We start from the raw sequence: 13,144 nt of genomic DNA on the forward strand, positions 1-13,144 counted from the left end.
GAAACTGGAAGTAATGCCTAAACAGTTAAAGGGGATGTCCGAGACTTTTATAAAAATTGAGCAAGAGCAGGAACCTGTATTTGTGCTGCTGCGCCAGGCTCTGCTGGTCTTGGAGTGATTACGTGCCATACATCTTTCATATGACTGCTGCAGCCAGTCACCAGCCTTAGCAGTCACGTGCTGTTCAGGCACCCTTTCATGATGGAAGTGACGTCACTGCTGCAGGACCAGTGTGGACAACCCCTTTTTAATGCAATAGTTTTGTTAAACCCCTTGAAGTAAAGCCTGAAGTCTACATGTCAATCATATCTTGATTGCTTTGTTTTGAATCTATCCTGTTGGTATACAGAGGCTAAACCTATGAAAATTGTATTGACTCGGCTGTATATATCTACTGCTCCAGATATACATACAGTATATATGAAAGATTTGAAACATTGGTAGAATACAGGCCTGTTTATACTGGACAATAATCTTTATGATTCGCATGTTGCTGTACATAAACAAAATGTAATGTGCCGCATGGTCAAGGACCACTTCTGCTTAGCAGTATGGCTACCCAACGATGATGTTCTTCATAAACAGAACCCTCAATAAAGCGATGCCGTCTGCAGAATTTGCATCCCCTGCAGTACACCCAGTCCACTTTTAGAGGTGATGCTAAAGCCAGAAAATACTCATGAAAATTATAATAGTTTTATTTTTTTCTTTCTTTTCTTTTTTTGCAAAAATGTGCAATGTTTATGTTCTTATTTGGAACCCCATTATTTATCTCAAATTTCATTTCATATACACGTCTCTTTAATTTTATAAACATCACAATCTGTATTACAAAAAATATGGACCTTAAAAGAAGGCAAAGCCTGTGAGCTCTCGCAACCCCACCAATACAAAAGTCCCGTTTTCAGCACCAAGGGTGGAGCTGCAAAACACTCAGATACAGTTTTTTTTTTTTCTTCAAAATCAGCTGTAAACCTCAAACCTTAATTCGCTTTGTTGTATCCGCCACTTGACCTTTTGGGTCTAATGTAAAGTTTTCAGTGACCCCACCCTGCTGCCCAATCCACAGTCACGTGGGTCAGTATATAGAACTGGCATACTGTAAAACAATGGTTTGGCTACTGGCAGCAAAAGCAATCCGCATGCTAAGAGCTGTAGCATGCAAGCACAATCTGGTGGGAGTCAGATGCAGAATTTGCAGTTGGCAGATGGTGAGAAGCTATGCTGTAGAATCTTCATATGTCCATGTAGTCATCATCCTCATCTGTGTCACTTTCAAGGGATGACTCTTGGCTTGAGATGTCTAGGATCTCAAGAGCTGGCTGGCACAGAGTCTCCTTCTTGACATTGGCAGCAGACTGTGAAGATAGGATAACAGACTGTGAAAGAAAAGAGAAATGAGGTGAAGCTACTGAGTAAATTGCTTCCTACCTTCAACGCTGACACCAAGCTCCTAAAACTGGATGCTAATAGACAACAGCTATCCATAAATCCATATGTTCTTACTCAAGAGTCCTCACCTTTAGTTTCTGTTTGGTTTCTTCAGAGATACTGCCTTTAGGAGAGAGGAGGGTTGGAGTTGGAGGTGTTACTGTGATCTCTGGGGGGAATTTGGTAACACTTGAGGAGGGAATGAAGAGCTTTGGCACATGTGGGTGGACCTTTGACTTGTTTCGTGCACCATCTGTTTTGCTGAGCTGGACACTTGGTTCTGGAGGTGGTGGAGGTCTGGAGCTGCAAGCTAAAATCAAGAAAAGGTATAGACTACTTAGAAAGAAAGAGCAGGAGAGGAACAGAATTACTCTTCTGACGAGCATATAGGAACACAACAATAATATGCTCTATAGTAACTGAACATCACTTGAAAATCCTCATGGTCAGCACATATTTCCTATCAGACAGTATGGTGGGTTAACACTCAATTGTGTGTGCAATTTGACTCATTTTCATCGCATGTACCACTGACCTTGTAGTAATGTGCTGTGTGACTAAATAACATGCAGCATTACCACAGATCTCAATGAGTATGCCTTGTGGTATTTGGCTTTGATATATATGAAGACTGATATTTCATTCGCTAGTCTTGACCTACTTTGCGCCGGATTGAAATATGCCTAATTTATCTCTGGCTCTCTGAGTCCCAAAAAGTTGAATTATAGATATGAACTATAATTTACACCAGTTCCTGGCATCACTCCACACCAGTTCCTGGCAAGACCGGTGCGGCGCAGGCGCGAGATTTAGAACGCAGACAGGGCTAGCCAGAGGACGAGAGCACTCGCTGGCCCTGTCAATCAGCAGGAGGAGGGGGCGTTTATTTGAAAGGAGGATGCGGCTGCTACCAGCAAGTAACTGCCCTACTTGCTGGTAGCAAGGTCATTAACATATTATAAAAGTGCGGTTTTTGAAGAAACTACTGAACGAAAAAGAGTAAGAGGACTAGATATTGATAAATCGCAGTATAAGGATTTTAAGTAGCCAAAAAATGACTTTAGTGGGGTGACAGAAGCCCTTTAAAGTGAAATTGCACAAAAATGTAAAAAAATAAAAATAAAAAATAAGGTTTAAAAAATGAATGATTCATAAATCTGTCAGAAATACAGCACTCAAACCACACCCAAAAGAGCGCACAGGACCAGATCATGACGAGAGCGATGAAAAACAATAAATGCAGTGGACTCAATAAAGTGATGTAAACAAGCTCAATTTACCTCAAAAAAGGGTACAGTAATAAATTCCCCCTGTATATTGTTACAACCGCCAGCACTGTTATGTAACTACAACTTCCTGCACACTTGCTCTCATGTAGTCGAAATTTCCATACAAGTGAAGGCACCATGCGGGGAGTTGCAGTTTCACAACAGCTGGAGGTTGCAGACCCCTGATTTAGGAGAACACCTGATGGTAACTGACTTTTTTAAAGGGGTTGTTTATCTTCTGGGTGACTTTTGGCAAACTTCCACCTCGTGGTTGGACCTATGGAGTGAAACACACTAACCGGCTCACTGTCGCTGGGTCCCGGCTACCACTGCAGCGCTCATGTCCTCTACTGTCAACACCCAGTTTGATACAGCTGCAGCCCATGAATGGCTGCAGCGGTGACCTGCCCCTCCCATGTGTCCAGTGGCGTAACTAGAGTGTTATGGGCCCCAGTGCAAACTTTGGATCGGGGCCCCCCCCCCCCCCCCCCATTTATACAAAGAAGCGGCAGAATTTCTTACTAAGGGCTCTTTCCCGTGCGGCTAGTCCGCTGCGTGAATGAGAGCCAAGCCCCATTCCGGACAGCAGAGACAGCTCCGTGCCTCTCTGTGACCTTTTTACTACAAAATCACAATGAGATAAAGTTGTCACCGTGATTTTGTAGCAAAACGATCACAGAGAGGCAAAGAGCATTATCAGTCATGTTACTGCTCCGTGTCTCTGCTGTCCGGAGCGGGGCTTGGCTTTCTTTCACACAGCAGTTTAGCCACACGGGATCCGCTCGTGTTAAAGAGCCCTAAGCCCAATGCATGGCTACACTCACCCAGTCCTAATAAAATCTGGTCCTACCTCATCCAGGGTGTCTCTGGCGTCGGCGTGATGTCCGCTGGATCCAGAACAAGGTTCCTGTGGTGATAGAGAAAAAAAGAATAATCACATAAGGAAGGGATGGTGACTGCCCCTATGAAACTACCAGCAGGGGGCGCTGTGCTGGCCTGGTAGACTGAGCTATGCCAATGTATAGCAGGGTAATTTAGGACATTTCCCCTAAGTGCAACCACACAGTACTAATGTCTACATTGTGGCCCCTCACAGTACTAATGCCCACCTTGTGGCCTTTCACAGTAATTAAGCCCACCTTGTGGTCCCTTCACAAAAGTTATGTCCTTCTTGTGGCCCCTCACAGCAGTTATGCCTACCTTTGTTCCTGTCACAGTAGTTATGCCCAGATATGTGTCCCTCACAGTAGTTATGCCAAATATGTGCCCCCTCACAGTAGTTATGCCAAATATGTGCCCCCTCATGGTATTTATGCCAGATATGTGCCCCCTCAAAGTAGTTATGCCCAGATAAGTTCCCCCTCACAGTGGATATGCCCAGATATGTGCCCGCTCACAGGGGTTTGCCCAGGTATGTGCCCGCTCACAGTGGTTATGCCCAGATATGTGCCCCTCACAGTGGATATGGCCAGATATGTTACCCCTCACAGTAGTTATGCCAGATTATGTGCCCCTCACAGTAGTTATGACCAGATATGTGCCCCCCTACAGTGGTTATGCCAGATTATGTGCCCCTCACATTAAATATGCCCACATATGTGCCCCTCACAGTGGTTATGCTAGATTATGTGCCCCCCTCACAGTAGTTGATATATGTGCCCCCTCATAGTTATGCCTTTATATGTGCCCCCCTCACAGTAGTTATGACATATTAGGTGCCCCCTCAGTAGAGATGCCCACTTTTGTGCCCCCTCACTCTAGTTGTGCCCATCAACCCCCTTCCCCTTTGCCCCCAGTCTGCAGTGTTAGGAAAAGAAAATAAAAAAACACATACTTACCCTCTTCCCTGGTGTTGCGCTGCCACACTCACATGGCACTGCTGGCTGTGCTGAAGGCAGTTTCCCGGGCCTTCAGAGCTCCTCCCACAGCCAGCAGCGCCTGCTTCACTGATGATCTGGATACAGCCTGGCAGTGACAAGAAATGCCGGGCGGACTGTATGTGAGTGAGTGAGTGCGCGCGTCCCCCCTCTTCCTCCTCCCCCCCTCTGCGCAAACCTCCCCCACCTTGCTTCATATTAAACATGCATAGGCGTGCGCAGCCTATTGCATTAGGGTGTGCACCATAAAGTACAAACACACACGCCCGTGTATATATATATATATATTATATACATACACACACAGGCCAGGCCTCAGCCTAGCGTTGCTGTGACTCGCCTCTGCGCAGTGGCGACTCTAGGAACAATATATAGGGGGCACAGTCAAAACTGGGGGGGGGCACTAATAATTTTCACCACTTAATCATACCACTGAAAAAAACAAAATAAGTATATATAAATAAGATTACAAAATACGAGTATTGCTGTACGCAGAGATACCTTTTTATTGTACCAACCTAATACTTAAAAGACAAGCTTTCAAGAGTTTTCCTTTCTTCCTCGGTATTGCTTCAGACCTGAGAAAGAGAGAAACACTCTCCAAAACTTTTCTTTATAGTTTAAAGCAGTTTCAGCACTATAATAAAATAATTTACTTACAAAAAAAGCTATTCAGTCGTCTGCTGCGCCGTCCTCTGCTTCCTTCCGCGGATCTTCCCCTCCTTTCAGTCTCTCCTCAGTGCGCAGGTGCACTGTTATGGGGGGATCTGTGGATGACGCACTGTTATGGGGGGGATCTGTGGATGACGCACTGTTATGGGGGGGATCTGTGGATGACGCACTGTTATGGGAGGATCTGTGGATGACGCACTGTTATGGGAGGATCTGTGGATGACGCACTGTTATGGGAGGATCTGTGGATGACGCACTGTTATGGGGGGATCTGTGGATGACGCACTGTTATGGGGGGATCTGTGGATGACGCACTGTTATGGGGGGATCTGTGGATGACGCACTGTTATGGGGGGATCTGTGGATGACGCACTGTTATGGGAGGATCTGTGGATGACGCACTGTTATGGGAGGATCTGTGGATGACGCACTGTTATGGGGGGATCTGTGGATGACGCACTGTTATGGGGGGATCTGTGGATGACGCACTGTTATGGGGGGATCTGTGGATGACGCACTGTTATGGGGGGATCTGTGGATGACGCACTGTTATGGGGGGATCTGTGGATGACGCACTGTTATGGGGGGATCTGTGGATGACGCACTGTTATGGGGGGATCTGTGGATGACGCACTGTTATGGGGGGATCTGTGGATGACGCACTGTTATGGGGGGATCTGTGGATGACGCACTGTTATGGGGGGATCTGTGGATGGCGCACTGTTATGGGGGATCTGTGGATGGCACACTGTTATGGGGGATCTGTGGATGGCACACTGTTATGGGGGATCTGTGGATGGCACACTGTTATGGGGGATCTGTGGATGGCACACTGTTATGGGGGATCTGTGGATGGCACACTGTTATGGGGGATCTGTGGATGGCACACTGTTATGGGGGATCTGTGGATGGCACACTGTTATGGGGGATCTGTGGATGACACACTGTTATGGAGGACCTGTTGATGATATATGACTGAGAAGGGCTATCAGGGGACATTATACAGGTGGTAATATAACTGAGGGGTATCAGGGTAAATAATACAGGGGGTAATATAACTAAGGGTTATCAGGGTACATTATACAGGGGTAATATAACTGAGGAGGGCTATCAAGGAGATTATACACAGGTATAATGTCCCCTGATAGCCCTCCTCAGTTATATTACCCGTGTATAATAATATCCCCTGATACCCCTTAGTTATATTACCCCCTGTATTATTTACCCTGATACCCCTCAGTTATATTACCCCCTGTATAATGTCCCCTGATAGCCCTTAGTTATATTCCCCCTGTATAATAATGTATAATTTAACCTGATACCCCTCAGTTATATTATATAACTGAGGGGTATCATGGTACATTATACAGTGGTAATATAACTGAGGAGGGCTATCAAGACATAATACAGGGGTGAGGGGTAAGATAAGTTATATTACCCCTGTATAATGCCTGATAGTAGCCTAGCCCTCCTCAGTTATATTACCCCTCATGTTACCCTGATAACCCTAGTTATATTGCCCCCTGTATAATTTACCCTGATACCACTCAGATATATTATATAACTGAGGGGTATCAGGGTAATACAGGGGACCATAGAGAAGGCATAGCACTGTGGGACAGGGGGGTACAATGGAACATACTTATTTTTTATATGCCCTCACCTCACCAGCTAGCAGGCGCGCGAGGCTCAGGCACACAGATGCAGCGTGACGTGACGTCAACTCCTCCTGCGCCGCACAGCATGACCCGTACTGCTCCCTCTCTGCGTCAGCTGGGTCCAGGACTCCGCCCCCCTATGTGAATACTAGCCGCCGCCCGCCGGTGTTCCGGAATTTTCTGCTACCCGGAAAATTTTGCTACCCACGTCACTTCCGGTAGTGACGTGGGAGGTGTGTCACCTACCTCGGCTCCTCATTGGCTCTGCCGGGGGTTGGTGGCGCAGGCGCAGAGGATTCCCAAGTAGCGTGAACGCGCCGAAGGTAGCAGAAAATTCCGGGCCACTGCGCATGCGCGAAAAAGACGCCCGAACGTAGCAGAAAATTCCGGCTTCGCGCGTGCGCAGTGGGCCGGAATTTTCTGCTACCTTCGGCTCCTACTGCGCCTGCGCCGAGCCATCTTGTTCAGCAAGCAGAAGGTAGCAGAAGATTCCGGTCTACTGCGCATGCACGAAGCCGGAATTTTCAGCTACCTTCGGCCCCTACTGCGCCTGCGCCCAGGACCAATAACATTTGAACTACTCTAGGCGTGCATGCGCCGTGGCCTGTCATTTTAACCTCAGTACAGAAAGCGAGCCTGTTATACTCGCGCTTGCGCATGGACATGTACAAATTTGAAAACCATTTAACTGACTCGGCGCTACTGCGCCTGCGCCAAAAAGACGACTTGGCGCAGGCGCAGTAGCGCCGAGTCAATTAAATGGTTTTCAAATTTGTACATGTCCATGCGCAAGCGCGAGTATAACAGGCTCGCTTTCTGTACTGAGGTTAAAATGACAGGCCACGGCGCATGCACGCCTAGAGTAGTTCAAATGTTATTGGTCCTGGGCGCAGGCGCAGTAGGGGCCGAAGGTAGCAGAAAATTCCGGCTTCGTGCATGCGCAGTAGACCGGAATCTTCTGCTACCTTCCGCTTGCTAAACAAGATGGTTCGGCGCAGGTGCAGTAGGAGCCGAAGGTAGCAGAAAATTCCGGCCCACTGCGCATGCGCGAAGCCGGAATCTTCTGCTTGCTGAACAAGACGGCTCGGCGCAGGCGCAGTAGGAGCCGAAGGTAGCAGAAAATTCCGGCCCACTGCGCACGCGCGAAGCCGGAATTTTCTGCTACGGTCGGTCGTCTTTTTCGCGCATGCGCAGTGGCCCGGAATTTTCTGCTACCTTCGGCGCGTTCACGCTACTTGGGAATCCTCTGCGCCTGCGCCACCAACCCCCGGCAGAGCCAATGAGGAGCCGAGGTAGGTGACACACCTCCCACGTCACTACCGGAAGTGACGTGGGTAGCAAAATTTTCCGGGTAGCAGAAAATTCCGGAACACCGGCAGCTCACAGCCAGGTATTGTAGATTAATTTATGTGCGGTGGGCGGCGGCAGCCAGCATAACAGACAGGGGACTAGGGCAGTGAGCACGGAGGTGACGAACCTATTAGGGTGTGCCCAGGCACACCCCGTGCGCACGCCTATGTAAACATGTAATGGAGCGCCCTGATGGGGGCCCGGCATTGTCACTGTACTTCATGCTGGGCCCCGTCACAGCGCTTCATTACATGTTAGTACAGCGGGCCCCTCCCCCCGCCGGGCCCGGTCGCAGTCGCACTCCCTGCGACCGCGATCGTTACGCCCCTGCATGTGTCATCTCTGCAGCAGCGTCAAACCAGATGTTGCCAGCGGGGATCTGGGTGCTGCAGCGGCAGGGGAGTGAATGAGCCGGGAACCAGTGTCAGTGAGCAACTATGTATGCTTCCCTCTGCAGGTCTGGCCACAAGAGGGAGGGAAGACCCTCAGAAAATGAACAACCCCTTTAATGCTGCACAGTTGTGTTAACACTGTATATACTGTATTATGGATCTGTTATGTGTCATATTATGAATGTGCTTCTTATACACGGGTTTCAGTTATACACACTGAAATATGCCTATTTTAGGCGCAGATGTCAGCGCAATTGTTAGTTGCCACCTGCGACTTCGCCCCACTCACATCAGGTCTAAAATTTGTGGGCGGGGAAGGGGACGTTACATTTAGAACTGGCTCTGGATGCGCTGAAGTTATGGAGAGGCGGCACCTCTTCAGGACTTTGGCGGATCCACCGCCAGTGCAGGGCCTTTATCAAGAATGGCATCTAAAACGCCGGTCTTAATAAATGTGCCCCACTGTATTTTTATAATGTTGCTCAACTGATATAGTTAATTGCTGTAATCATTTTATAGTTATATACTGCACATGTGCCTTATGGGGTAGCAGAAACCATGTAAGGGTGGATAAAGAATCTTTATATTGAGTGCTGCCTTTGGGTACTTGCACACATTGCGGATTAGATGTGGTACTTCTGCGTGGATTTAGGTTGTGTAATAAAGTACCAGCAAAGGGTAATGAGATTTGATCAATCTCACGTACACTATGCTTTTTTCCTTAGGTGCAGAAATTGACCTTTTGTGCGGATTTTCAAATCCACAGAATGTCAATTGTTCGTGCGATTCCACACCTGCAATGGGGTTCCTAATATAAAACAGAAAAACCACACAAAAATCCTCAACAAAAACCTCACAAAAATGCACCAAAATTGTGACAAACAGTGTGGATTTATGTGTGTTTTTTGGTGCACATTTTATGCAGATTGTCTGCAAGTCACCCTTTAGGCTAAATGCACACGATCAGGATTGCGTGTGGATTTTCAGCGCGGATTTGCGCACTGTAGGTCATGTACATTTTATTCTATGAGAATTTGAAATTCTCAGTACACACAATGCTGATTTTTTCTGTGCGGATTTTGACATGCGGTGCGGATTTTAAAATCCGCGGTGTGCCAATTTATTTTATTTTTCCTGGCCGGATTTCCTTCATTCACTTCCGCATGCAAATCTGCACCAATTGACCGCACAGATTTGCCTGCGAACACCTGCGGATTTCAGTGCGGATGCTCCACACATGAATCCTGAACGTGTGCATGTAGCCTTATCTCCATGATACTGCTGGACTATGGGACTATGGATCCGAATCTTCTCAGGAGTGCACTTGATACATTTAGCTGCGCTCCAGCTACAATTTGGAAAGCTTGGATGCCATTTTGAGGTGGAACACAAACATTTTCAGAACTCTCTATTTTTACTGCCATTCATTGCACAAACCACACAATGTTTTCTATACAGGATTAGAGAAAAAAAACACATCTGCTTTCTTGCAAAAACAGCATTACACTTGTCCATGGGTTGTGTCTGGTATCAGACCTCAGCATCACCGAAGGAAACTGCCCTGAGCTGCAATGCCACAAAGAACCTGGACAAGTGTGGAACTGTTTTTAAAAGAAAGCAGCCCTGTTTTCTAACCCTGAACAGTGCCCTTAACTTCCCATCTAGGAGTGGCCATTCATTCTGGATTACCTGTTTCAGAGTGGCTGGAACTAGCAAAACTCGGCACTGCTTCTGGCTGCCAATGGGAAGAGTCTGAAGCGGTGGCAACTGTTGTGGGTTTAGTTGGTTGGCATAAACGTGGCTCCTGATGAGGAAATGATGCGTCGCCAATGTGCTCTTCTTCTGCACAATAAGGTTATCAATAAGCAGAATTATGCGAATAGACAGGGAAAGGAAAGAAGTAGAGACTGCAGATATTCTAGGCACAATGTAACGGAGACATTGATGGCATAACAAGGACAAATTAAATCCAATAGCTCCCGCTATATGGGTAACTCACCACGGTTAACTTGTGACGTGGTAAAGCACACCCTGGGCCCCCGACTAGTCTCTGGTGGTGAGGACGATGATGAAACGGGTGGCGTGTACTTAATTTTGAATTGATGCTCCGATAACCGCAACACGTTCTCAGAGCTGAATGTGGCCAGATTGAGAGGGGTTAGCTGCACTGAGACAGCAGGCAAAGACAGCGCAATCTCACGGGGGTCCTTTGTACTTTTTGGGGTGCTGGGTGTGTCTGAAGGTTGCTGTGAAAGAAAAAAGGGCCAAATATTAGTGGATAATTACCAAAAAGAGATGAAAATCTTTTTTTTTGTGGTCAGTTCCATCATTTTAATAAGGACACTTCACAAGACATGAATATACCAAACATTAAAGGGGTTGTCCCACAAAAAATACTTTACATTTTCAAAGCACCTGGATCTCAACACTTTTGTAATTGCCTGTAATTAAAAATTTTGTATAGCCACTGAGCTATTCAATAAATTGTATCTGTATAGCGCCACCTGCTGTTCTTTTCCTTAACCGCTTCCAGACCGGGCCATTTACCCCCTTCCTGACCAGGCCTAATTTAGCAAATCTGACATGTGTCACTTTATGTGGTAATAACTTTGGGAAGCTTTTACTTATCCAAGCCATTCAGAGACCGTTTTCTCGTGACACATTGTACTTTATGTTATTGGTAAATTTGAGTCAATATGTTTTACCTTTATTTATATTTTTTTTTTAAAGAATTCACTGTTTTCTAAATTTTAATCTTACTGCTTTTAAGGGTCCATTCACATGTCCGCAATTCTGTTCCGTTCATTCTATGGGGCCGCACGATGTGCTGCCCGGATCAGGAAATGCGGACCCGCACTTCTGGGTGTGCATTTCTGTTCCCGAAAAAAATAGAGCAATTGCGGACAAGACTAGGCATACTCTATTATAGTGCCCGCGATGTGCGGTCCGCAAAATGCGGAACGCACATTGCCGGATGTGTGAATGGACCCGAAGACAGATAGTGATGCCTCATAAAATATTCATTAATTAACATTACCCATATGTCTACTTTATGGACATAGAGTGCAGTGTGCCCAAGGCTGCTCAACACGCCAACAAGAAAGCAGGGACACTGGAACCACTGGGTGTCCCTGCATGGATGAGCCCTGCCACATGCACGCTGCACTCCATGTAAATAAGACAATTCAGTCCCGTGTTCCCTGATGATTGTTGGGGCTGCTAAAATCCAATGAAACGCGTTGGTACACTTTTCTTCATCTCGTGCTTCTCAGGAGACAGCTTACCTCTCTGTGTAGACCTTGGCTCCCTCAGCAGGTATCGCTGTACATATAGCTAGGGTTGTCTAGGGTTTCGTTAACAGGGCCAGGTTCCCGGACGGGGCCGCTCTTTTCAGAGCGATGACCCCGTATTAGGAGGTCATTAGGGTGTACTAGCCTCATTAGGGCATACTAGAGAAAGTTTAGGACCCCTAGCCCCGTCCCCTGCACATGCAGAAGCTAAACGTGACGCTTGATGAGAGAAAAAGTAAGGATCATCAAGCACACGAATGCAAAGGAAAGGCATCACTGAGTGAAGGTAACTGAGCTACGCCTGCATCGTGCAATACTGTCGAACCAGTAAGATCCACCCATTTTCTATACCAGTCCAGTTTAAAGATACCCCTTCGGGGGCTTCTGTATATGTTTGCGTTGCTAGCATATTTCTTTTTAGTTCTGGTGTTTTTTTTGTTTGTTTGTTTTCTTTGGGGGTTTCTATGCTTGTACCTTTTGTGTATTTTTATACCTACTTTATTAAACACCAAGTTTTAATATGATACTGCCCCCCTTTAAATGCTACCAAATATGTCTCTTAATTTTTTTTCTTCTATTTTTACCATTTTTTAAATACTTCATTTTTATTTTTTTTATTTTACACTTTGTGTCCTCCATAAGCGCATACAAGACCTCTGGGGGACATTTAACTTCATTTTTATTTTATTTTTTAACTATTGACTTCTCCTGTAACTGGGGCTTACATAGTAGCCCCAGTTACATGGGAAATACACACCCCAGAGACGCTGTATAGCCTCAGTGCAGGGCTAATCGAGGCCTATGGAAGACCCGACAGCTCCTGCACTCACCTGGCCCGGGACAGGAAGTGGCAGATCGCTTCCTTAGCTGTGTATACAGCGATCTAGAAGGCAGGGACACAGGAACGGTCCCTGCCTTCTCTCTGGGGTGCCTTGCTGTCACTGACAACGGGCCCACCGCTTGGCAGCTGCACGATTAGCGTAAAGCTGCCATCTCTGAAAGGACGTTCCAGGACGTCCATTCAGAGATAAACCCGACCACCCAGGATGTTTATAGTCAACTAGCAGAAGGACCCGGCTTCGCATGGGTATATTTAATCTATTTAATTTTATGTTTCCATGTGTCGTAAAAAGATATCAGCAGTTTCCCCTATAAAAGTGACCTCTACAGTTCCCGCCCCTTTAACAGTGACCTTCACAGTGCCTG

At 46.6% G+C, this 13,144-nt stretch overlaps 1 protein-coding gene across 7 annotated transcripts in view; it reads right to left on the reverse strand.

The window, feature by feature from the left end:
* Positions 1–682: 682 nt before the first annotated feature.
* Positions 683–13,144, reverse strand: part of CABIN1 (calcineurin binding protein 1) — a 162,349-nt gene continuing 149,887 nt past the window's right edge. For 5 of the 7 annotated variants that reach the window (XM_044275522.1, XM_044275526.1, XM_044275527.1 and 2 more), the window contains exons 34-37: positions 10,648–10,894; positions 10,338–10,490; positions 1,521–1,741; positions 683–1,379 (exon numbers count right to left, since the gene is read on the reverse strand). In XM_044275522.1, coding sequence (XP_044131457.1) covers positions 1,236–1,379; positions 1,521–1,741; positions 10,338–10,490; positions 10,648–10,894 — 765 coding nt within the window. In that variant the 3' untranslated portion in view covers positions 683–1,235. The remainder of the gene's footprint in view (positions 1,380–1,520; positions 1,742–10,337; positions 10,491–10,647; positions 10,895–13,144) is intronic. The other 2 variants (XM_044275523.1, XM_044275525.1) reach the window with 2 other exon arrangements.

This window comes from Bufo gargarizans, chromosome 1 (assembly GCF_014858855.1).
Source record: "Bufo gargarizans isolate SCDJY-AF-19 chromosome 1, ASM1485885v1, whole genome shotgun sequence".
In the NCBI taxonomy this organism is placed as follows: domain Eukaryota; kingdom Metazoa; phylum Chordata; class Amphibia; order Anura; family Bufonidae; genus Bufo; species Bufo gargarizans.